General features: G+C 56.6%; 1 protein-coding gene across 6 annotated transcripts in view; it reads right to left on the reverse strand.

Moving 5' to 3' along the window:
- Window positions 1-1,696: 1,696 nt before the first annotated feature.
- The window catches only part of ACOX3 (acyl-CoA oxidase 3, pristanoyl), a 48,113-nt gene continuing 27,850 nt past the window's right edge, over window positions 1,697-21,959 (reverse strand). For 4 of the 6 annotated variants that reach the window (XM_081246292.1, XM_081246293.1, XM_081246290.1 and 1 more), the window contains exons 12-18: window positions 19,848-19,970; window positions 19,495-19,608; window positions 14,608-14,723; window positions 9,088-9,262; window positions 7,876-7,943; window positions 5,451-5,537; window positions 1,697-2,311 (exon numbers count right to left, since the gene is read on the reverse strand). In XM_081246292.1, the coding sequence (XP_081102418.1) occupies window positions 2,192-2,311; window positions 5,451-5,537; window positions 7,876-7,943; window positions 9,088-9,262; window positions 14,608-14,723; window positions 19,495-19,608; window positions 19,848-19,970 (803 nt within the window). In that variant the 3' untranslated portion in view covers window positions 1,697-2,191. The other 2 variants (XM_081246295.1, XM_081246294.1) reach the window with 2 other exon arrangements.

Raw genomic sequence — 21,959 nt, forward strand, 5'->3', positions numbered from 1 at the left:
CTGTGAGGGGCAGAGCTAGGAGACCATCCCTGGTCCCAGGGATCCAGAGGGGAGGCAGCCCCACCCAGGGTAGAGAGCCCTGGCTACTGCCTTGGAATGGGGCTGACCAGGAGCTGCAGCCAGTACCGGAGCTGGAAAGGTGGGCGGGGGTCAGCACGGGCTCAAAGCAACAGCACAAGCCCAGGTTGGAGACAGGAAGGCCCGAATCTCACACAAGAAGGCGAGCAGCCCCACTTGATGGAGGGATTGGGACCATGGCTGTACCTGCCATTGCTGGGCACTGGGGCCAAAATGGTCCTTCTTCCTTCAGCAGCATCTAAATCCACCCCAATCATTCTTTTACTCATTCATTCATTCATTTCTTCACTCATTCATTCATGAGTTTTTTCATGCAACTCATTCACTCATTCGTTCATCCATCCACCCACTGATCCACCCATCCACCCACTGATCCACCCATCCACCCATCCACCCACTGATCCACCCATCCACCCATCCACCCATCCACCCACTGATCCACCCATCCACCCATCCACCCATCCACCCATCCACACCTCCCTCCAGCACTTGCCAAGCTCTTCCCGTGTGTGGCCTCAAGCTGGGAACTGGAAACAGGTGATTCAGACCTGGTCCCTGACCTCATAGAGCTTCCAGACCAATGGGAAGACTGACTACAAACCAGTCAGTGCTGTGCTGTCCAGGGAATTGGGCTATGCATGTGGTAAAGGCAGCATGTCACATAACTCCTTCTGGCAAACGAGTGACAGTTCAGCACGGCAAGGGACAGGCCCCCCTGGCTCAGATACCAGGTGGGAAGGGAGTCTGCTGCCAACACCACATCCGTGCCCACACAGAGGCCGTTGGTCAGTCAGGGAAGGGGGACACGCCAAGGAAGGACGGAGGGAGCTGGGGTTGGGACGCCACGTGGGCAGCCCTGGGACAGAGCAGATCGTCCGTGGGGCCCCTGGCCCTCGACAGCCAGGTGTTGAGGGCGCTCACAGACAAAGACCACGTGACAAGGGCTCCCCCGGAGGGCAGGCTTCTGTGCAGCTCAGTATTTGCAGAGAAGGGCTGGCCTGGAGCCACGTGAAGCTCCTCCTGCAGCCCCACTGGTCCCTGGTCCTCAGACAAGACCCTCTGCCCAGGCAAGAGGGCTGGAGGCCGAGGGCAGAGCCAGACCCGGGCACACACAGGAGGTGAGGGGGCCGCACCTGGTCAGGCTCCATCCTCCATCTCGGCCTCTTCGTGAGGCCACAGGACGGCCCCTCCCCTGCCCCAGAGGCCAGGGGGAACGGAGACAGGGTGTCGAGTGAGAACCCACCCACCAGCCATCGTCCTGAACTGGGACACTCGAGTGACAGGTGGAGACGCCCATCAACCTCCTCCATCTGTCTCCCCCCGCCACCCCATCAGGGCGCTCAGGACCGTGGAGCAAACGCACCCCCCCACCACCACTGGCGGAGCCAGGCAGCAATGGATGTTCCACTGCCTGTAGGAACAAACCGATTCACGTAACAAAGCGACAAAGTACACAGCCGGGAGGTCAGAACTTAAGGATGACCAGACGTTCAAATCATTATGCATTTTTTTTCCTTTGGAAACATTTCTTTGATGGAAGCTTCCAGTTCCACACAACAAAGTAATAAAACTGATTTTCTTTTCCTTCAAAATCTTCAACTGTGTCATTCGGGTGGTCCATGGTGCAAATCAGTAAGGTTATAATTTAATTACATGAGAAAGTCAAACCAGAGTGAACAAAGAATCAGACTGGCATCATTTAGGGCTTAGTGAAGCAGAGGCTTGTAAGAAATCTCAGATGAAGGCAGAATATTGCCTGACCCGAATTACCAGCGGCCAGTTTCATAATCAGCATATGAAAATAGACCGTACAAAGCTCTAATTATCAAAAAGTGCTCAGTCCATCAGGAAGAAATGATCTTACAGGTTTTCTTTTCACCCAGCAAATCAGGATGGACCCAAATCAGCCCTGCCCTTCAGGCGTTACCCATCCTGCTGGGACTCGGGATGGGGGGCAGGCCAGGATGAGCCAGTCCCGCCTTGGGCTCGACAGGATGAGCAGCCGGGCAAGGGCAGAGCTGTGCGTTCAGAGAGCGGCAGCCATCTCTGGGGCCTCCAGAACTTGAACTCGAGGTCCATGTCTTCACGGCTTCATCATAGTTAGCCAGTGCGACTACAGCTTTGATTTCAAACTTCCTATGACGGGCTTGTTGGCAGAGAATTCCGACCACCATGATGCCCTCTCTAGCACCTTGCTTTCCTGAAGCACAGCACTCCAGAGGTTTTTATAGAGCTGCAAAAAATACATACAGAACACACATGTATGTAATAAGAAAGATTTTGAGTGTGCCAGTGCAACTGTGAAAACCCAGGGAGTTCTCTCCTGACACTTCATGGAAACATTTTAAGATGATTTAAATTTAATTTACGTAAATCAGTCTTTGTCAGTAGAGAACAATTGTGGAAATGCAACTATAAAGGACCACAATGTACACTTAATGATGAAGACATCCTGCTTGCCCTTTGCTTTGGAAATTCTCCTGGAAGGTGGATTCTGCAAGTCGACGTTTCTCTCGCACCCACGTGGCTGCTGGCTGGCAGGCGGCGGTGCAGCCAAGCAGCAGGATGATAGCTTGTCCCCTGGGCCACAGGGCCTGGGCACACACTGTCCCCTCTCTGCCTGCCCCGTCAGACTTTGCAGACTGGGCCAGCTAGCCGTCGCCTCAGGGCCCCCCAGGCGGAACTGCTCTCAGTTGTTCTCTTAGAGGAAGGTCCTGAGCGTGGCAGGCAGCCGCCTGCCACCTCCCTGCTCCCAGCACGGCCAGCGCCCAGGCTGAGGTCCGTGGAGACAGGGAAGGGGCCAATTTTGTATCTGGCTGATGTTGACAGGTGTTACTTTTAAGAAGCCACCCTCCCCTGCAGCTGCCAAACAAACACACTCAGCAATTCTGCCCACGTTCTGCTATTCTTGGCTCCCAGGGAGACACAGAGACAGGCTGTGTCTCCACAGGTCATCAATCCGAGGTGACACTGCACAGCCTGGAGCGTTATGCTTCACTTACTGACGATCTCAATCTCCTACAGCTGTGCTTGTTCATCTAAAATGAATTTCTGGGACTTGCCTGGTGGCGCAGTGGTTAGGAATCGGCCTGCCAATGCAGGGGACATGGGTTCGAGCCCTGGTCCAGGAAGATCCCACACGCTGCGGAGCAATGAAGTCCGTGCGCCACAACTACTGAGCCTGCGCTCTAGAGTCCGTGTGCTGCAACTACTGAGCCCGTGCGCCACAACTACTGAAGCCTGCATGTCAAAACTACTGAGCCCGTGCTCTAGAGCCTGCAAGCCACAACTACTGAGCCCACACACAACTACTGAAGCCCGCATGCCACAACTGAGCCTGCGCTCTACAGCCTGCGAGCCACAGCGACTGAGCCCACGCACCACAACTACCGAGCCTGCGCTCTACAGCCTGTGCGCCACAACTTCTGAAGCCTTGCGCACCACAACTAATGAAGCCTGTGCACCTAGGGCCCGTGGTCCGCAACAAGAGGAGCCACTGCAATGAGGAGCCCGTGCGCCGCGAAGAAGAGTAGTCCCCGCTCGCCGCAACTAGAGAAAGCCCACGCGCAGCAACGGAGACCCAACGCAGCCAAAAATAAGTAAATAAATAAATTTATAAAAAGTAATGCCTGACATTAAAAATAAAATAAAATGAACTTCTTACCTAGGAGCACCTAGTTCAAACCTCAGCCCTTAACACTAGGAGGAACGCGCGCCGTGTCAGGCTCCCTGTTGCGTGAAGCCTCAGGCTGGCTCCGGTGTCAGTGTGGAACCCGGGGCCCCCTCCCGGGACAGGACGGGATGGGACGGTCCTCCCCTACTCTGCCGCTGCCCGCGAGCCAGGGCCGCCTTCTGCAGAGCCGCTCGGCGCCACCTGCTCAGGGCTAATGCTCCCGTGCGCCCGTGTCGCAGAGGCCGGCCCCTCTCCCGTGGGCCTGTCAGCACGTCGTCCTCGTGCTCCCACGGGGGCCCTGGCCAAGAGCAGGGTTCACTCTCTCCTGCCTTCCCTCCAGACGGTCCATCTCCACCCCAATCCTGGCTCCGCTACAACCCGCCCGGCCCCTCCGGAGGCTGGGTTTCTCCCTGGCGAAGTGGACGCAGTAACACACACTGTGAGCGGGGACGCCCCGCCCAGCTGTGCAGCCAGAGGACAGAGGCCCTCCACAGATGTACGGTCCCCGCCGTTCTGATTCGATGGGGGACTCGTCCGAACTGCCCACCCCAGCGCCTGGTACTCCTGTCCCAACCCCAGGTGTGGCTTGGGCTGGTCAGAGGTCCAGGCGCCTGCCTCCCCAGACTGATTGCAGTGTCCCCTGGGGACAGATGGAGGGTTCCTAGCACCCTATGTTCAGTCTCCTGGGTCAGCAGAAAGAACATGACAGCCCTGGAACCTCAGCACGTGACTTCAACACTGTGAAACGCCACGTCTCCATGGAAACACAGGGACAACCACCCACAGGTAGTGGGAGGCACTGGGCAGACCCGTGGGTGTCGTCCAGCACGGGCGTCTCCACGTGGTGGAGGAGGTCAGGTGGGGATACCCGTGGGCTCTGTCAGGGTCCCCCAGCAGGACCAAGTGGGGCCACTCTTTGGGGTGGCACTTCAGCTAGAGGCTGGAGAAGACATCTCTGAAGAGGCGGCGTTCCGCTTAGAATGAACAGAAGCGCTCCGGCAACAGGAACACAGGTGCAAAGGCCCTGGGGTGGGAAGGAGCCCAGTACGACGGAGAAACAGGAGGACAGGGAGACTTTAGTCCAGAGGGTGGGAGGGGCACGGTGTGAAATGACCTTGGAGAACCGGGCAGAGGTCAGGCCGCGTGGGCTGGGGACGCAGGAAGGGATTTGGGTGCCATTTCAGGTGTGGGGCTCCATCAGAGCAGTTGTCTGACAAGGTCTGCTTTTTAAGCCATCACTGTGGAGCGTGGGCAGGAGGGGGAAGAGAGGAGCTTGGGAAGCCACGTGAGGGCTGCCAGCGAAGCACAGGTAGAAGGGTGAGGGGTCACGAGCTAGTGCCGTGAGACGGTCAGAAGACCCAGGAGCAGAGAGGCTCCCAGGAGAGCGTGAAAAGAGCGAGACAGCTGCAGGGCCCCGAGCCTCACACAAGCTCGGGCTGACCTCAGCATCACGGCCCAAGAGGGTGGCAATGCCATCCCCTTTCTCGGAGGAGGGCAGGCTGGGGGATGGCTAATCCGCCCATGACCACCCCCAAATCTCCCAGCCGCTCCCTCCCTGCTGCCCACGTGTGACCAGAGACTCCCAAGCCACGTCATCATCTCAGGCTCAGCACCGACTGCCATCAGGTCCCAGAGAGCCCCCGGCTTGCGGTCCTGGGTGCAGTGCCCCCAGCCGCCATGGGAGGGGGCTGCTCTTTACCTCGCCGTCAGCTCTGCCGATCGGTGAGTCCAGGATGAAGTCAGGAGGGGCGATCACATCAACCAGGGCAGCAGCATCATCTTTCAGCTGTTGGAAAACAAAGTCCGTACACTTGGCAACTCCCGGCATCTCCATGGCGACCACCGAGCAACAGAGCCTACAACCCACTAGCAACGGTCCTCCAGCAGGCAGGCGCATGCGGCTCAATTACTAAAGCATTATCTTTTCATTGGCCTGGATTTTAGGTTCCCTGAGTGTGTGTCTGAATATTTTCACCATGTTGCTATCCACTCAAGACTTCCAATGTTTTATTTTTTTTCAACAAGGTACGGACCGCTCGTAAAACTGACGATTCTGTGGCTCATTAATTGGCAACTGTCTTCAGAGGTTTGTCTCTGAACCCTGACTTATCTGGGCAATTACTGTTCCAACAGAGGAAAATATGTCCGGAAAAAAATGTAAGAGAAAAAGCATTTATGAGCACCTGGAAAAGCCATCATTCCAACGCTCTTTGGATCCCAGTAGTTTTATTACTCTCCCGTCCCATTATACAAATTATTCTTCAATATGACAAGTGGAATTTATATGAGAAGACTCCCAAGCATTTTCTTGAAATGCAAAAAATAATTTTCTTAAAATGACTGTGAAATGCCGTGGCTGAACTGAAGAGAACGCTGGAACAGGGGCAACTTGAACAATGTATGAAAGCAGCTGTTGAGCAAAGAGTCACAAGAACAGAGGAAATGCAGCCCGCTTTGGGGTTCACATGCTGCTCCACATACCCTCGGCACCACGGTGGGTGAGGGGAGATGAGCCTGCCCCACTGCAGGGGGAAACATCAGCACAGCAAGGTCCTGGTCTCAACCAGGGTCGGCCAATGTTTAATGTAAGGGGCCCACAGGAAAGAGCCCGGCTTTGTGGGCCTCAGGGTCTCTGTCTCACGCTCACCTCTGCTGCCACGGTGTGGACAGCCCCACAGACGATGCACAAGGGAATGGCTGGACCAGGGAAGGAGCTAGCGCCTTCCACCCGGCCAACCCTGGCCTCCCTGAGTCAGAACGAGCCTGGATTTGCCAGGTGGCTCGGGCTGCATTATGGCCCAGGACCGCCAGCTACCAACTCCGTGGTGTAAGTGTCATGTTTGAGAGCAAGGAAAACGATGGTTGTATTTTTAATAATGGCAACTCACCACCTGTGGAACACACGAAGGAAAACCTCCTCCTGTTTAAGTAAACGTGGCCTGTGTATGCAGCACGATCACAGAGACACCCTTACCCAGAGCCCACGTGGGGAGAGATGGGTGCTTAGGAAACAAACCCAGGGAGAGCCTTAATGCCAACCACAGAGGGATCACCTAGAACTATATCAACTTGAAAGCCCTGAAAGGGGAGAAACGGAGCGGCCTGTCGCCCGTCGTGTGAGACACTGGGCAAAATGCTGGGGACTTTGGTTCATGTCTTACCATCAAAAGTAGAGAAATGCCTCTAACTGCACCGCCCAATATGGCAGGCATGACACACGTGACTGTTTCATTAAAATTAAAGAAAACTGGATTTCCCTGGTGGTGCAGTGGTTAAGAATCCGCCTGCCAATGCAGGGATCACGGGTTTGATCCCTGGTCCGGGAAGATCTCACATGCTGCAGAGCAACTAAGCCCATGCGCCACAACTACCAAGCCTGCGCTCTAGAGCCCACAATCCACAACTGCTGAGCCTGTGTGCCGCAGCTACTGAAGCCCGCGCGCCTAGAGCCCGTGCTCCGCAATGAGAGAAGCCACTGCAATGAGAAGCCCGTGCACCGCAACGAAGAGTAGCCGCCGCTCTCTGTAACTAGAGAAAGCCCACACGCAGTAACGAAGACCCAACGCAGCCAAAAATAAATAAATAAAATATAAATAAATTTGTTTAAAAAAAATTAAAGAAAACTAAAAATTGTTGGTCACACCGGCTGCCATTCTAATGCCAACAGTCCCAGGTGGCCAGTGGTGATGGTATGGGACAGCACTGCCCCAGAACACGTCCACCCCCGCAGAAAGCTCCAGTGGACAGAGTGTTGCCAGAACGTGACGTGGGGCTGGGGCCATCTGACTTTTCTGGGCGACAAAGGTAGAAGGATGCAATAAGAAAGGAAAATACCATGAAACGAACTAAAATTGGAGGCTAACTTGAAATGCTGGAGAGAATTATCGATTCCACTGTAAAAAATTATTATTAGAGTGAGCTGAACATGTACAGATTCTACGACAGTCCCTGAAAGTGACGCTTCCTGAAATTTCTGACATACGCACATTCTCTTAAGTTTCCCGGCTGTGCTAACGGTTGCCCGCACACAAACGAGTGGGAAGCTAAGGTCAGTGAACGTTAATATACGGGTCATCGTGTGTAATGTGGAAATCGTATAAGGATATAAGGGGATTTCAACTCACCTGGGCACACAGGGCCAGGATGGCGTTCTCTACCATTTTACCTGCTTGTTCACCAGAAAAGTAGCCACCTGTAAGCAGAGCGCTGGTTACTCTGGGTTCAGCTACCCTAATTCCCAAATTACCCACAAACTGCAAACATGCTGAAACAGCTTTCCAAAAGAGCCCATTCTGTGTGAAAATGCCTCGCTACTGCTGCCCGAGCCCCGCTGCGACCCCTTCACAGAAAGGCACCGGCCAGGGCTGGGCTCCTGTGTCCCCCTTCCCTCCAGCTCACTGAGCCTGTGCTGGGGGTCAGAGCCGGGAGCTGGGGAGGCTGAAGCCCAGGAAGGCGGCCTCGCGGGGCTAGGGGGAGACCTGCGGGGCATGGCCGGTGGCAGGCAGAGCACAGTGCGGGCGGTGGCACGAGGCTGGGCTGGGGGCTGACAGGGGCTGCGGGCACACAGCTGCACCTGCGGGCATGTGGGCGTCTGTAGCCACCAGGTGCTGGGAATGAGACCCAGCCCCTCAGCCTCACCTCCTACACTGCGGCGGGCTGTGCCGTGCCGTCCAACAGGCCTAAAGAGGTGGCTCCAACTTCGCTGCGGGACTGGCTTTTGTCTGACTTTTGCCGCACAGAGTGGCGCCCGCTCACTTGGAGTGGGTGGGCGCCTCGCCCCACACCCCGCTGCTCCCTCCACCCGGGAGCCCTCGGGCACCACTTCCCAAGGGCAACACCAGCCCCAAGAGGGAAAACATGGGTTCTTGGCAAGGGGGAGGGGAAAAATGTACTCCTCACACAGCCCAAATGTACGCACAGAACGTGAACAGATACACAGAATAGCTATAGTGTTAACACGTCATGGGGGTGGTTAGGAAAAAACATCTAAAAGGGCTCCTTGGGGGATAATAATGAAATTGAAGGTTGAGAAACTCAGGTTTACCCACTTCCCACCAATCTTCCAGGAATTAGGCCATTCATCACCGCCTCCAGGAAGCCCTCCTAGACCCCCAGTCTGGGCATTCCTGGGGGTGCTGCCCCAGCAGCCCGGGCTCGGCCCTGTGGGTGCCACCCTGCTGCTGTGCTTTTCTTCTTGTGGCCTCTGAGCTCCTCATCCGCTCTTCACTCAACATGTGATGAGTGCTCAGAAAATGGCACGGAAGGAGCACCACACAGGGAAAGCAGAGTCTCCTGGGTAAAGCGGAGGGCGCACAGCTCCTGGGCAGGGGGCTCACCTCGGTAGAGCAGGGCCGTGTGCTGGTTCAGGGACCACAGGGCGTAGAGAGCGCTGAGCCTCCCAAGCACAGCCCGCAGCGGGGGTGGCACGCCGGGCTGGTGCACGTGCTCGTGGAACCTCCGCACGACCGTGAGCTCCAGGAATGCCAGGGCCAAGGGGCGGCAGCAGTACACCTTCAAGAGAACACAGCGCCGCATTCGGGAACGCACAGCAAGGTCTGCGTGCCAGCAGCACTAGTGCAGCAGGGGACAGACGGGGCCGGGCAGTGCCTCTGGGGAAGCACCATGGAAAGGCCTGCAGTAACACAAGCCCAGCTGCAGTGGCTCTGGACCTCAGACCCGGCGACCTCCCAGCTCAGTCCCACCTGGGACACGGGGTGACCCCACAGCCAACACACAGGCACGGCGGGCTTGTCCAGCGCGGCCTGGCACTGCGGAGCAGTGGCGTCTCCAGGAGGTGGGCTCCCTGAGAGCACAAGGTCAGTTCTCTTGTACCCGGGGCCACGGACAAGGCTACTCCGGGGACTCACCTGAGAGTGACGTCAGCCCCTCCAAGGGCGTGGCCACGCCCCTGCCTCCCAAGTCTCTAAAGATCAGCCTTTCTCTCCCCCGTCTCCTATCACGTCCAGGAATAAGGGAATTGCTGAACAGGGGCCAAGATGTGCAACCGTTCCCAGCCGAGTTTTACTTGCGTGTGAGTTCTGATGCTGGCTTTGTCTGTGGAAGCAGGAAGTCACCATGGATCTTCTGGTCCCAGTTTTTTCTTTTTTAACCAAATATCCAAACATCTGTTGCTCATCATTAGCTTTGCTTGTCAGCTTTTCCTTCCCCATCTCTAATTTATCAGTTTACTGTTTTTTTTATTAGAACAATTATAGATGCGTTCCTGATTTGTTATAATGAGCATGTGTTGCTTGTGTAATTAAAAAAATAATCCAGCAAGAAAGTGACCGGGGATGGGGCAGGGTGAAGACCTTTATTCAGTGTCTGCCTACTTTGCCCCCGAACATCAGCCAGAATCAACAGAGCGCGGTCCAGAGTGCCATCCAGGGGGGGCGGGGGGAAGGGGGCGCAGTCACCAAGGGGCAGGGGCTATGATTTCAAGGCCTGCTCTCGACTTTCAAAGCAAACACTGGGTCGTCCCTTGGTCACTTCCGAGGCCGAGGCTCTCCCAGGGCCTGCCTGAGACTAGGTGCCCTCAGGAGAAAATTCAAGGGAAGGATGCTTCCCCGGTCTCGTGCCAGTCTGCCTGGTCCGACCCCAAGACCCCGCTGGGCTTCTGGAGCTGCGAGGGCACACATCCTGCGTCCCCGTGTCCTGCCTGGAGGGCCAGCCCAGGGCCTTCAGAGAGGCTTTGTCCCCTTCCCTCTCCACGCGCTGTGGTGTGTGTGCCCTTGGCTTTGGAGGGTGAGCGTTGGGGGAGGCTGGGTGAGGAGACGTCACAGGAGGGAAGCTGATGAAGCTGACGATGGAGGTGGGCAGGGAGTGCCCCACCCTCACCCCAGGCCAGGCACTAAGCTAACAAGAGCCAGAAGTTTATCACCTTGATCCTCCCTGGACCCCATGGATGAAACAAGGTCTGCAACGGGAAAGAGGTGGAGACACAGTTGAACCCAGGCAGGCTGGCCCCAGTGTCCACCCCTTCACTATGTCACTAGAGCATGTCATTACAGTAACCACCAGCACCCCTAAACGTGCTCACGCGCTGTGGGCTCCGCCCTGCGTGAGGGCCCTTGCGAATCCCAGAGTCCGGGCTCAGAACTGAATCCAAACTCTCCATGCTCTCCACTTTACTCTCTCCTTTTCAACCACGTGGACTTTCTAGTATTAAATCACATTGCGTTCATCTTATTTTCCTGCGCAAGCAGCGCACGTCCATTTCAATGGCATCAGCTGGTGCGGGCCTGGAAAGGCAGCGCCACCTCTGACCTCGCCACCCGAAAAACGCATCCTGAGCCCCGCTGAGCTCTGAGTCACTGACACAGAAGTGATTCAGGGTCGAGGGGAACAGCTTCCAAATCCACTCGGCTTTTCCAAATATGCACGTGTGGACAAGTGGTTTCCGCCCCAAGCCCAAGCTTCTTGGTCTGAGAAGAGGGGGCGTCAGCGTGCAGCCTCCAAGCGCTGCCGGGAGGAGCATCAGACAGCATCTCATGTGTCCAGCACCTGCTCGGAGTCCTAGAAGCTGCTCTGTGATGGTGGCTGCTATTCTACTCTGTCTCAATGCCAGGACTCGGACACTCATGAAGCTGCTACGTGTGCTTCTGGAAATGTTCAGATGAGGCCATCAGCCGCCTGGGGGACCTGGGCTTTGGGGGTCCGCCCCACCGCAACCTCCATGCCCAGGACGCCCGATGCAGCAGCAGGCTCAGAAGCCCACGTCTACTCCCCACCCCGCTGACTGGGCGCCAGGGGCTGGCTGGCTGGCTCTCCTAGCCGCTTGTCAGGCCACCTGACCTGCTGCCTGAGAACCTGAATTAATAGCCGTGGAGAACACAGTGCACGGGCAGTATGTGCTGGGCCTGGGTGGTCACGTGGATGCAGGGTGACGGCCACGCCAGGCCATGGGCAGGCAGGAAGTGTCTGAAGGGAGACATGGCAGAGCCGAGATTCCATGAGCCACAGAGAACGGATCTGCTTCTGCTTCCCATCAGCTCCCCACTCCAGACAGGAGGCTCCACTGACTCAGGGGTCCTTGACAGGGGCTGGTTTGGGTTGTCACGACGCGGGGTTGTTGTTGGCATCTTAGTGGGTACAGGCCTGGCGTACTGCTGGGCACCCCACAATGCATGGACAGGTCCCCCCAAATCACACAGCCCGAACATGCATAGGGGTGAGGGCCTCACTCCAGCTCCCGTGCCCTCAGCTTCCCTCCCAAATCCTCAGACACAGTGCCCATCCTTGACTTCTCCCAGACAGCCTGTCCTTGCCGCCAGCAGATCTGACCACACTATTAACAGATGTGGGCCAGTGCCCACAAAGCGTCCTGTATGGTGTCCACTCTGGGGCCATGGTGGGGACAGAAACACTCAGGGGTGGTTCTACCCCCCATAACACAAGCTGCTCCACACTCAATGTTTCTGCCCCTCTGTAATCATGAAAAGCTCCAGAAAGAGGCCAGCAGTCTGACGTGTGAGGCCAGGAAGGTCCGTTCCCCTCTCCCTGCACGGGTCCCAGTGCCAGGGTCCTCTCTCTCATGCATCCCCACCCCCAATAAACCTACAGCCCCAGGGAAAAAATTCGGATCCAGGTATCAGTTTCTGGTGTGCTCTGATTTCTGAGTATATTTGCATTTTAACAAGTAACAAATATTTTAGGCAAAAAACGAACTCTGAACTATCCAATTGTGGACATAAGCCGTGCAGTGTGGGGAAAAGAGCTGGGCTCAGGGGTCAGCTGGCTTGGGTTCGATGCTTGGGAGTTCTTACGAGCAGGAGCAGATAAAGAAAAGTTTATCACCTCCCCCCCTACCCACCCGCTGAGTCAAAGAGTGAACACGCTTTATATTTTCACAAAAGCAGCCAGTAACCTCCCCCAAAGGGCACACTAGTTCACACCCTCGGCTGACAGCGCATGGAGTGGCCCTTGTCCATCAGACACTGTCCTCTGACCTGCACATCCCTGGTCCTGGTTCATGGTCAGCGACTGCTGTGGCTGCCACCTCGGGCCAGTGGCTGGTTTCCGGGCCAGGCTGACCCTCAATCTGTAGGAACTCTTTCTTACCGTCGGTTACGTACGTTCCATGCTTCCCCAGACTGGAATCTGTCTTCTGACTTTGCTTGTAGTATCTTTTGCTATTTAGAAAGGGTGAACGTATGTGTAGTCAGAGCTGACAGTTTCTCTTCTTCCGCAGCCTCTGAGTTTCCTGTCGTACTTGAGCAGCTCGTCCCGCCAAGGGCACGTAAACATTCGCTGAAGTTTCCCTCTCATGCTCTACTGCTGCTCCCATCACCATGCGGGCGGGGACCACATCTCCACAGGACCCTGAACGTCCGGCCCAGGGCTCTGAGGCGCTCTCAGCTGTCAGGATGACCCAGCACTCACTCTCAATGCTCCGTGATCCAGACCAGGTCTGGAGAACGCAGCCCCCCTCTCGGGTCACCTTCCCCTCCAAGCCCCGCGGCTGCCTTCCAGTCCACATCACGGCCGCTCCGTCTGGCCACACCTCAGCTCTGAGGCTCTCCCCAGGGACACCCGTCTTGGCTGGACCCAGGCTGGGTACGCTGGCCCCTCCTGTCCTCTGCCACGAGGCTCACTGAAGTGCCGTTGCCAAGTTCTCAGTCGAAGGTCTAAATGTGAATTCCTTCTCAAACGACCAAGCCACACACTCGGGTTCTGTTGTCTGTGTGTGCAGGTGCCGGGCACAGGCCGGCGGGCATGGCGGTGTCACAGAACGGCTCAGACGAGACCTGTGGTGACCTTCTGGGCAGCTCTGCGGGATTCGGATGTGGTGGGAATGGGTGACCTCTGTGTCCTCCATCTCTTCGGGGTCTTGGGCTACAATGCAGAGAAAGGAGGAACTCCGCAGCCGTCGGTGTCCGAGTGACCGAGGGTGCCGTGGCCCCAGCCCATGCGGAAGGATTGTTTCTTGGGTTCCTGCACTGAACTAGGGTTTCACCAACCTTGATGTCTGCTGAATTCATTGAAGACACAGGTTTGATCTTGGTTTATTCGCCCTCGGTCGGAGCCTTTCCAGTGAAGACCCGTCCTCGTGTGCTCCTCTCCCTTCCTGGGGCAGGCGTGCCCAGCAGGTCCCTGGATGCCTGCTCTGCTCTGGCTGCATCTGCTCAAGGGGGTGAAGCTGTCCCTCGCAGCACAGGGGGCAGGGCCCTCGGAGGTGATGGGCAGACGTGGCCCCAGGCTCTCGGGGGAGGCTCCATCGCCCAGTGTCCAAGGAGAAGGGATGACACCAGTTTCCTGGGCCATGTTTTTCCCAAATGACACCGGTCACTGTAGATGCACGGGGCCCACGGACCACTGCAGGACCAGATTCCGGGTAAAGAGGTGTTTAGAGCGGCTGTTTTCGTGCTAGGGATTCCAGACACGAGAGGCAGCCCTGTCCCAGAGTGAGAAGCAGAGCTGCCCTTGGGCCAATCTCACCGAGCCTCCTTGGAGAGAAGCACAATGACTAAGGAAGCAAATGCAGACAGAGCATGGTGGGACCTCACAGGAGTCACCGAGCCGTCACTCTGCTGGTCGGGAGGGACCCTGGTGGCTGATGGAGCCCATCAGCCCACCAGGCACTGTGTGCCTCAGGCTCCCGCAGCCCTGGGTCCCCCCTCCGACCAGCACAGCTCTGGTCGACGGGCCACACACTTGTCGGGGACCTTAGATATGATGCCCACAACCTCTTCCACATGGGGCAAGGGCGGCGCCACTGTCCCAACAGCAAACCAAAGTGCGGAGAGGTCAGGCGAAGCGCCCGAGGTCACAGGGGCTGAGCACCAGGGCCTGCAGCTCACCAAGGACACGACAGTGCAGGAATCATTAGAAAAGCAACTTTTAAAACAAACACATACCTGACAGTTGTTTCTTGCTTCAAAGTCGTTGCTTCCTGACTGTTTCTCTTGATTTAATTTCTGATAACTCTCGCGGAGCAGGTAACAGACCAACCACTCGTATGCCGCCAGAGGGACTTCAAAATGAGAAACAGAGAGAACTGTAACCGATGTAACCGTAGGGCGTCTCACCCTTGTCGAGAACTCAGCTCTCCAGTTTACAGGTGCGGAAACTGAGGCCCAGAGACGGGGGAGTGCCCATGGCACAGCCTGGGTGGTGGCCGGGCTGGGACAGGCGCAGGTGAGGTTATTTCCTGGCTCTGCTGTGAGGCCAGCCCGTGTTCTACATGGTTCTAGCAGCCACAGAGCCCACAGGGTCACGGAGGCACTCTGGGGGCAAGCATCTCATTTACAATGAGGATACACAGTCTGGAAGAAACTCGGATCCACACGGACGTCAGGACGACTTTCCAGCAGGTGGTAGGAGGCGGGGCGCCCTGTCCACCTGGCCAGCCCAGCCCTGGGGCCCTGGACCTCACACTGGGTCCCCTGAGGCCTTGCCCCCCTTGCCCGAGAGCCCTGAAGGGCAGAGAGGAAGCACCACGGCAGGGGTGTAGACAGACGGGGACGGGCTGGAATGGGCTGGAGGGAGACCCCTGACCTCCTCCCCACGCCCCAGCGCCGTGCCCGCATCTGTGGGTCCTTCTCGTCACATCTCTGCTAGTTCCGAGGACTCGGCGACCTCAGAACAGCCTGCTCGGCAGGACCGCTACCGCCTCTTCCGTTAAGGACACAGGGCGTGAGGATGAGCCCAGGCACACGGTGAGTGAGTGGGGTAGGGGTGCAGAGTGTGGCCTGGCCACGTGGCTCTGCACCCACACTTTCCCCCCCGGCCCAGGCAGAGGGCCCAGAGCCAGGGCACCCCGGCCTGCGGGGCCTGCAGCTGCTCTTGGCTCCGGACTCCCAGGTGGGATCTGGCCCAACTGGGTCTGGGCACAGAGGCGGGACACGGGGGACCTGGGATTTCCTTCGATGTCACACAGCCCGTTCCCTGGGAAGATGACACACGGTACCCACTGCTACAGGTCCTGCTACAGACCCCCGACCGTTTCACGCTGTCGTATCCGTTACCTCGTAGCACAGCTGAGAACTTCACTAAAGAGCAAACGATCCATCTCACTGGGCTGAGGAATCGAAGGCTCAAAGGCTGCAAGCAGCCTGCCCGAGCTCACACAGCTGTTCTCAGGAAGCCCAGTGAGGCGGGAGTGGGGACCTGGGACGAGGCACCCCTCCCAGCGGCCTGCCAGGTGGGGTGGCTGGAACGAGGCCCCCCGAAGTCACATCCATGTCCTAAACTCCTGAAACCTGTGAATGTGCCCTTACTTGGGCACAGGACAGGGTCTTTGCAGATGGAATGACGTGACACACAGGGTCATCCTAGATCAGGGGGGCCCTGGATCCAATGAGAAAAAGGAGAAGCGCACACACAGAAGAGAGGCCGTGCAAAGGCAGAGGCAGAGATGGGGGACGCGGCCACAAGCCCAGGGACGCCTGCAGCCCCCAAGAGCTGCGGAGACGAGGAGGGAGCCTCCCCGGAGCCTCCAGAGGGAGTGTGGCCCCGCCCACACCGGGACAGTGAGCTTCAGTCCAGGACACATTCCTACGGCTTTCACACCCAGTCCTGTGCCACGGGACGCCCACAAACCAGCGGCCCAGGGCGCTGCCCTTCAGGACATCCCTGAAAAGCCAGATGGACACTGGAAACCAGCTCTGATGCCGACGGGGCCCACTCTGACGCATGTGTGTCCCAGAGTCTTTGTGGTTAAACTCTTCCTGCCAGATGGACCGTCACCAAGACGGTAACAGGTGGGCGCCACGGGGACTCAGATTTTCCATGATTTATTTACGTGGCAACAAAACCCAGGAAGTCGCCAAGGCCAGAAGCAGCTCAGGCTAATTCCTGACCCCAGCCAGAGGCCCCGTCATCCCACGACGCAGCAACCGCGGCTCCTCCGGACTGTTCCCAGACACTGCCCGGGCAGGCGACCCTCTGCAGAAGTGACCCGGCTCCCCAAGGGTCCCACACCACGTGGAGCCACCGTGCCTGACGTCAGCAACCAGGTCACAGATTGCTCTGTGCTCCGAGTGAGAAGCAAGCTTGATACATGAGTTGCTGGAACGCTTTTCTTTAGAAATTCCACTTTTAACCCTTAGTTTTTCAGAGAAGCGGGTCATGCTGCTCTGTGTCCACACGGAAGGGCGGAGCCCCCAGCGAGCACACAAAAGGTACAATCATAGCTGGGTGGCGTGTGGGCCACTCGGAGAGTCCGTCTGGGCGTGAGGAGTCATCGGGAACAAACTGGGGGAAACTGGCACAGGTGGGCGGTTAACGATCTTGCTTTGGGGGCTGCTGAAGGCCCAAGACAAATGCTGCTTCAACTTCAGTCCTCAAGTCCTTCCCAGGTTCCTGGGTCACAAATGGCCTTTGAGACGCTGCCACACAGGGCCTCCTCGGGGCTCCCCTGGCTGCTCCCCTGCACCCCTCGAAGGCCCTGAGCACTGCCTGTCTCCCCATGCCGGCTCCCCCCACCCAGGCATGCTCCCAGGGCGGCCACTGTCACTATGGTCAATGACTACGGTCAATCAACTCCGAGGTCTGCCCACCTGCATGGCCTCTCAGCGTCGGGGCTCCCTGACACGCCCACCAGGCACTCAACGTGGGACACCTGAACTCCCAGCTTCATCAGCACCCACCCCCCGGGGGGTCTCTCACCTGGCCCTCCATCGAACGTACCACTCAAGCCGTCCTTTCCACCTGACCATCCCCCCTGCCCTCACCCAGCTCCCGTCACTCTCTCCTGTGCTGCCCCTGCCCGGGTTCTGGTTTCCTGGCTGGTCTCCCGAGTCCAGCCTTGCTCTGCATCGGCAGCAGAGCATGCCTTCCAAAGTGGGGCTCTGGGCCAGAAAGCAAGGCTTGGCCACCTGGCCCCAGATCCTCGGCTGGCACACAGCCCCAGGTGTGGGAGCCACCTGCTCTCCCACCATGCCCACCCCGGGGCTCCTGTGTGGCTGACTGCTCCCCAAACACACCGCTCGGAACCTCCAAGACGCACCTTGCAAGCCGCCTTCCTGGGAAACAGCTAAGCTCACGCTGCAGGGGTCACTCTGCACCCACCATTCCCAAGGGATGGTCCCAGCTCATGGCAGCGAGCCGCCCACGAGGGCGGGGGGTATCGCATTCCCTCCTGATACCTTACAGGGGAAACTGAGGCTCAGAGAGGTTAAGCATCTAGCTCGAGGTTACACAGCTGACTCCAGACCCTGAGCTCCCAACCTCTGGGCGGTTTGCTGACCGCACCATGTACCCCTCTGAACACGTGATGCTACACAACCCTACTGTCCTGTGTATATACACAATGGTCAGAGCAGCCAACACGCTGAACTCCAACTATTTAATATTTTTGCAAATAAGCCAACTAAAGGAAAGAACTGGGCCTCAGTTATTAAGCGACGTGCAGCTCCTCAACACCCAGGACCATTTGTTAAACCCATCCTCAGCACACACGCACCCTCAGCACATAAATCAGAGGAACCAGACAGAGAGCTGCCCCACCCAGCCCCTCCCTCTCCAAATAAACCTTTTAATCCCTGAAGGAAAAATCTCCTGACCTTGCAGACAGCCCTCGCTCAATACTGGAAAAGTCTTGAGTGTCCAGCCCTACAGAGCCCCAGGGTCATATGTCATTTATGGACTTTTTACCAAAGATGCAGCTGAGACAAAGGCTGGCCCCGAGATGTGGGATTTGATGAGCGAATGCCCTGGAGACACACGGCTGGCTGTGGGCTCCCTTCTCCGCGTGGAGAAGATCGTCAGTGTTGGATGCCAAGCCCCTTTTGTCAAATGAATTTTGTTTGCGTTCTTTGCTCCAGAAAATGTTTTCACTTTGTTGGAACGAGCAGAAATTAGAGCACCCACAGGAAAAACAGATGACGCTGCCCTGGCGTGCTTCCTGCTGCCGGCGCACAAAACAGCTTCTGCGTCCACAGTTCTAGTGAGCGGGGAAGGGACACGGCGGGCATAGCGGACACATCCTGAAGCTGGCAGACCACGTGTTTATGTTCTGATTTTACAGTGGGGGACAGTATTAGGGGAAAAAATTCCGGTGGGGTTGATGTTATTAGAATGATTAGGTCATTTCTGGAGGCTTCCTGGGGCAACATTTGGGGAGCTCTGTAACCATCAGAAAGAGATTTCAAGTGTGTCCCTGCGTCCTCTTAGCACTTTAAAAAGGGAGATAAAGGAGGTGAGTTATTGTCAGAAAAGCTGTAACAAAGTGTGGTGAGGGAGACGAAGCAATTACTAGCAGCAACGTTTCTGGCTGATGATAGTGATGAAGAAGATGGAGGAGAGACGGCTGGCAAGTCAGCCCAGCCCGGGTCTGACGCCTGCTCCGGCCGCTGACACGCACTGGGGTGGACTGGGGTGTACTGGGCAGCCGTGGTCTCCTCTCCTGGAGACATGAGCAGCGGTGCAGCCCAGCGGGGTCCCCCAGAGACGGCACGCCCGGTGCCCGCAGCTGCTGATGCTGCGACGTGTCACATGCTCTCCATCCTCCGAGTAAGGGAGGGGGCGGCTCCTTCACCCAGAGGACCCAGCAACCCACCCCCGGGGGACACAAACACTCTGTAAAGCCAGGTGCCCTCCTGCCATGCCAAAGGCTCTCTGCTAACAGTGTTCCGTGGAACACACAGCATCTCGACAGCAGTTTTTGCAATTAAAATCACAACCGTTAACACGGTGGGGGGCCAGGAGCAGACCCAGCACCCCTTGCTCTCTGGCAGATGGGCTGCCATTCCAGCTTCTGCCAGGCACAGTGCACCCTGGAGACACGGAGGGAGTGTACTTACCTGAGGAGTCCAAGCAGTCCTCAGGGCTGGAACCCTCGAACCTGTGGCCAAGGATGTTAGGATAGGCTTCCAGAAAGTCCACGGTCTTCAGTGGGCTCTCGATGCGGGCACCGCCTAGGAGCACAGCCAGTGACTCGGGAGAGCCAGGGACCCCCCCCAACCCCAGGGGATGTCCGGCGGAAGGACCCCACCTGCCCCAGCCCATCACTTCAGAAGCTGGTCCATCGCCATTTAATCACACATTTCCTTCCTGCAAACCCAGAGTCCATCCTGGCAGAAGAGCTAACTCAAGGGGGCTTGGGAACCACACCCTCCCACCCCCAAATGGGCTGCAGGGGCGCCGGCCTCCTCACCTTGGTCCCGGCGCACCAGCAGGCCAAGCAGGTAGTTGCTGGTCTGCTGCAGCAAGATGTTGTTGTCACCTTCGTACGTGCAATTTGGGTCGTTGTCATCTCTGAGGTCTCCCAGACGGTTCACTGCAAGGAGGGGAGGCCCCAGCATTCTCCTCACTGGGGGTGCACATGTGAGAAGTGCCCCCCAACCCCCAACTGCCACCTGGGACTCTGAGGTCCCAGGCCCGGCTTGACCAGATGAAGCACTTCCCACCCTGCTCCCGGTGCCAACTCCACCCCCGACCCGCGGTGTGTCCTCTCGATCCAGCTGCTCCCTCTTTAAGGACATATTGGTGACACCGCAAGGTCCCCGGGAAGAGAAGCGGGTGGCTCCCCATGAAGCCCCAGTGCCGTGCTCAAGAAGCATCCGCTGGCGTCAGCATCCCTGTCCCTATCATGAGCCTCTCAGGTCACCTGGCAAAGCGCCCTCCAGTGGGGTCACTGACAGAGCTGACTACCTGAGCGGCAGGAGGGTGCCCTTCTTCCTTTTCCAACTGAAGGAACCCTTCTTTTGACACGAGACATTTCAAATATCTGAAGACAACTCTCATTTTTCTCTTGTCTTTCCTACCAGTGAAATAAGCCAATTCCTTTGCAGATTTTATAAAGTATGCTTCCCAGATCTTCACCACCTAGGTTTCCATCCTCTGACGGAGAATTTTCTCCAAACGTAAGGCTGAGGTGGGAGAAAGGGTAGGACCCTAACTTCTCACACTCACGTATTGCTATGAACAGCCCAAGAGGGTGTAAGATGTTCGGCAGCAGACACCAGGCTTGTGGTCACCTATGACACCCTGATCATCTTCCTCTGACTTGCTGCCCATGCCACAGTTAGACCACTGAACATGAAGGGCTAAGAGTGCCCTTAGAGAAATGATTTGCAACTGATATTTAAATCTAGATAAACGGCTTTACATTTATCCCTGCTGAGTTGGGCCTCACTGGCTTCAGCCCTGTTTGTATTATGTGATAACACTTCCTTTAGTCATTTTTGTTGTCTGCAGGGCTGCATGATTCAAGTTCCTCCTTCTAAACTATTTATAGTATCTCTATATGAGCTATAACAACAAACAAATACTACCAAGAGCATTGCACAGAGGACAAAACACACGGATGAGTAACTTCTGCAGCCCCACGGATACCCACATGTCAGTAAACAGTGGAGTGTGGAGGAGGGGAGGGGCCCCCCTGCCTGCTGCCCCCGCACGAGGAGTAACTGGGACACATCCCAGTTACTAAAGGCTCCTAAAAGGCTTCTGGAGGAATAAACTGTCAGGAAGGTCTCTGCCAGCTCTGTTGTTGCCAGCTCTGGTTCTTTGAGTAACCAGACTTTAGCCAATCAGTTATTGAAGATTAGCACGTGGGGAGTTAGGCAGGTAAGCTGCAATAATGCCGACGATGACAATAATAACGATAATAATAAGAGACCAAAATGACTGGGCACACGCCATATGCCGACACTGCTAGACCCTTCATGCGGGTTAGTTCACTGACTCATCGCAAAAACCCCCGCTGTGCTATCCTATCCTTAGCCCCATTTTATGGAGAAGAAAGCTGAGGAGCAGTGAGGGTGAGCAGCCTGCCTGCGGCTATGAAGCCAGGGGCCGGCAGAGCCGGGATCTGGTGCCGGGCTGTCGGTCTCCCCGTCTCTCCACCATCCACCAGCTGACCGAACAGCTGCCAGTGTCAATAAAAGCAAACTCTCTTTTTCTAAGTTTCAGAATTTTTCTTCGGAACAGAACGTGGTGCCAGTTTACTGCCAAAGTCATTAACTAAAAAGTTCCAGTTCAGATGAACAGATAAGCTCCTTTCTGTTCTGGTTTTCAGTCTCCACGCTGCTTCGTGACACCCGGATTTCGACCGAGGAACATCAGGTGGCAGCGAGCCGAGGGACTGGACTAGGGCAGGGTTGGCAAACTTGCTCTGGAAAGTTCCAGCCAGTAAATGTTTTACGCTTTGCTGAGACGGCTCAGCTCGGTGGGTGGAACGGGAACACGGCCACAGGAAGTGTGTAAACGAATGGGCGTGACCGGGGGCCAATAAATCTTTATTCACAAAAACCTTTACCCACAG

Source organism: Mesoplodon bidens (genome assembly GCF_964165515.1).
Source record: "Mesoplodon bidens genome assembly, chromosome: 1".
NCBI lineage: Eukaryota > Metazoa > Chordata > Mammalia > Artiodactyla > Ziphiidae > Mesoplodon > Mesoplodon bidens.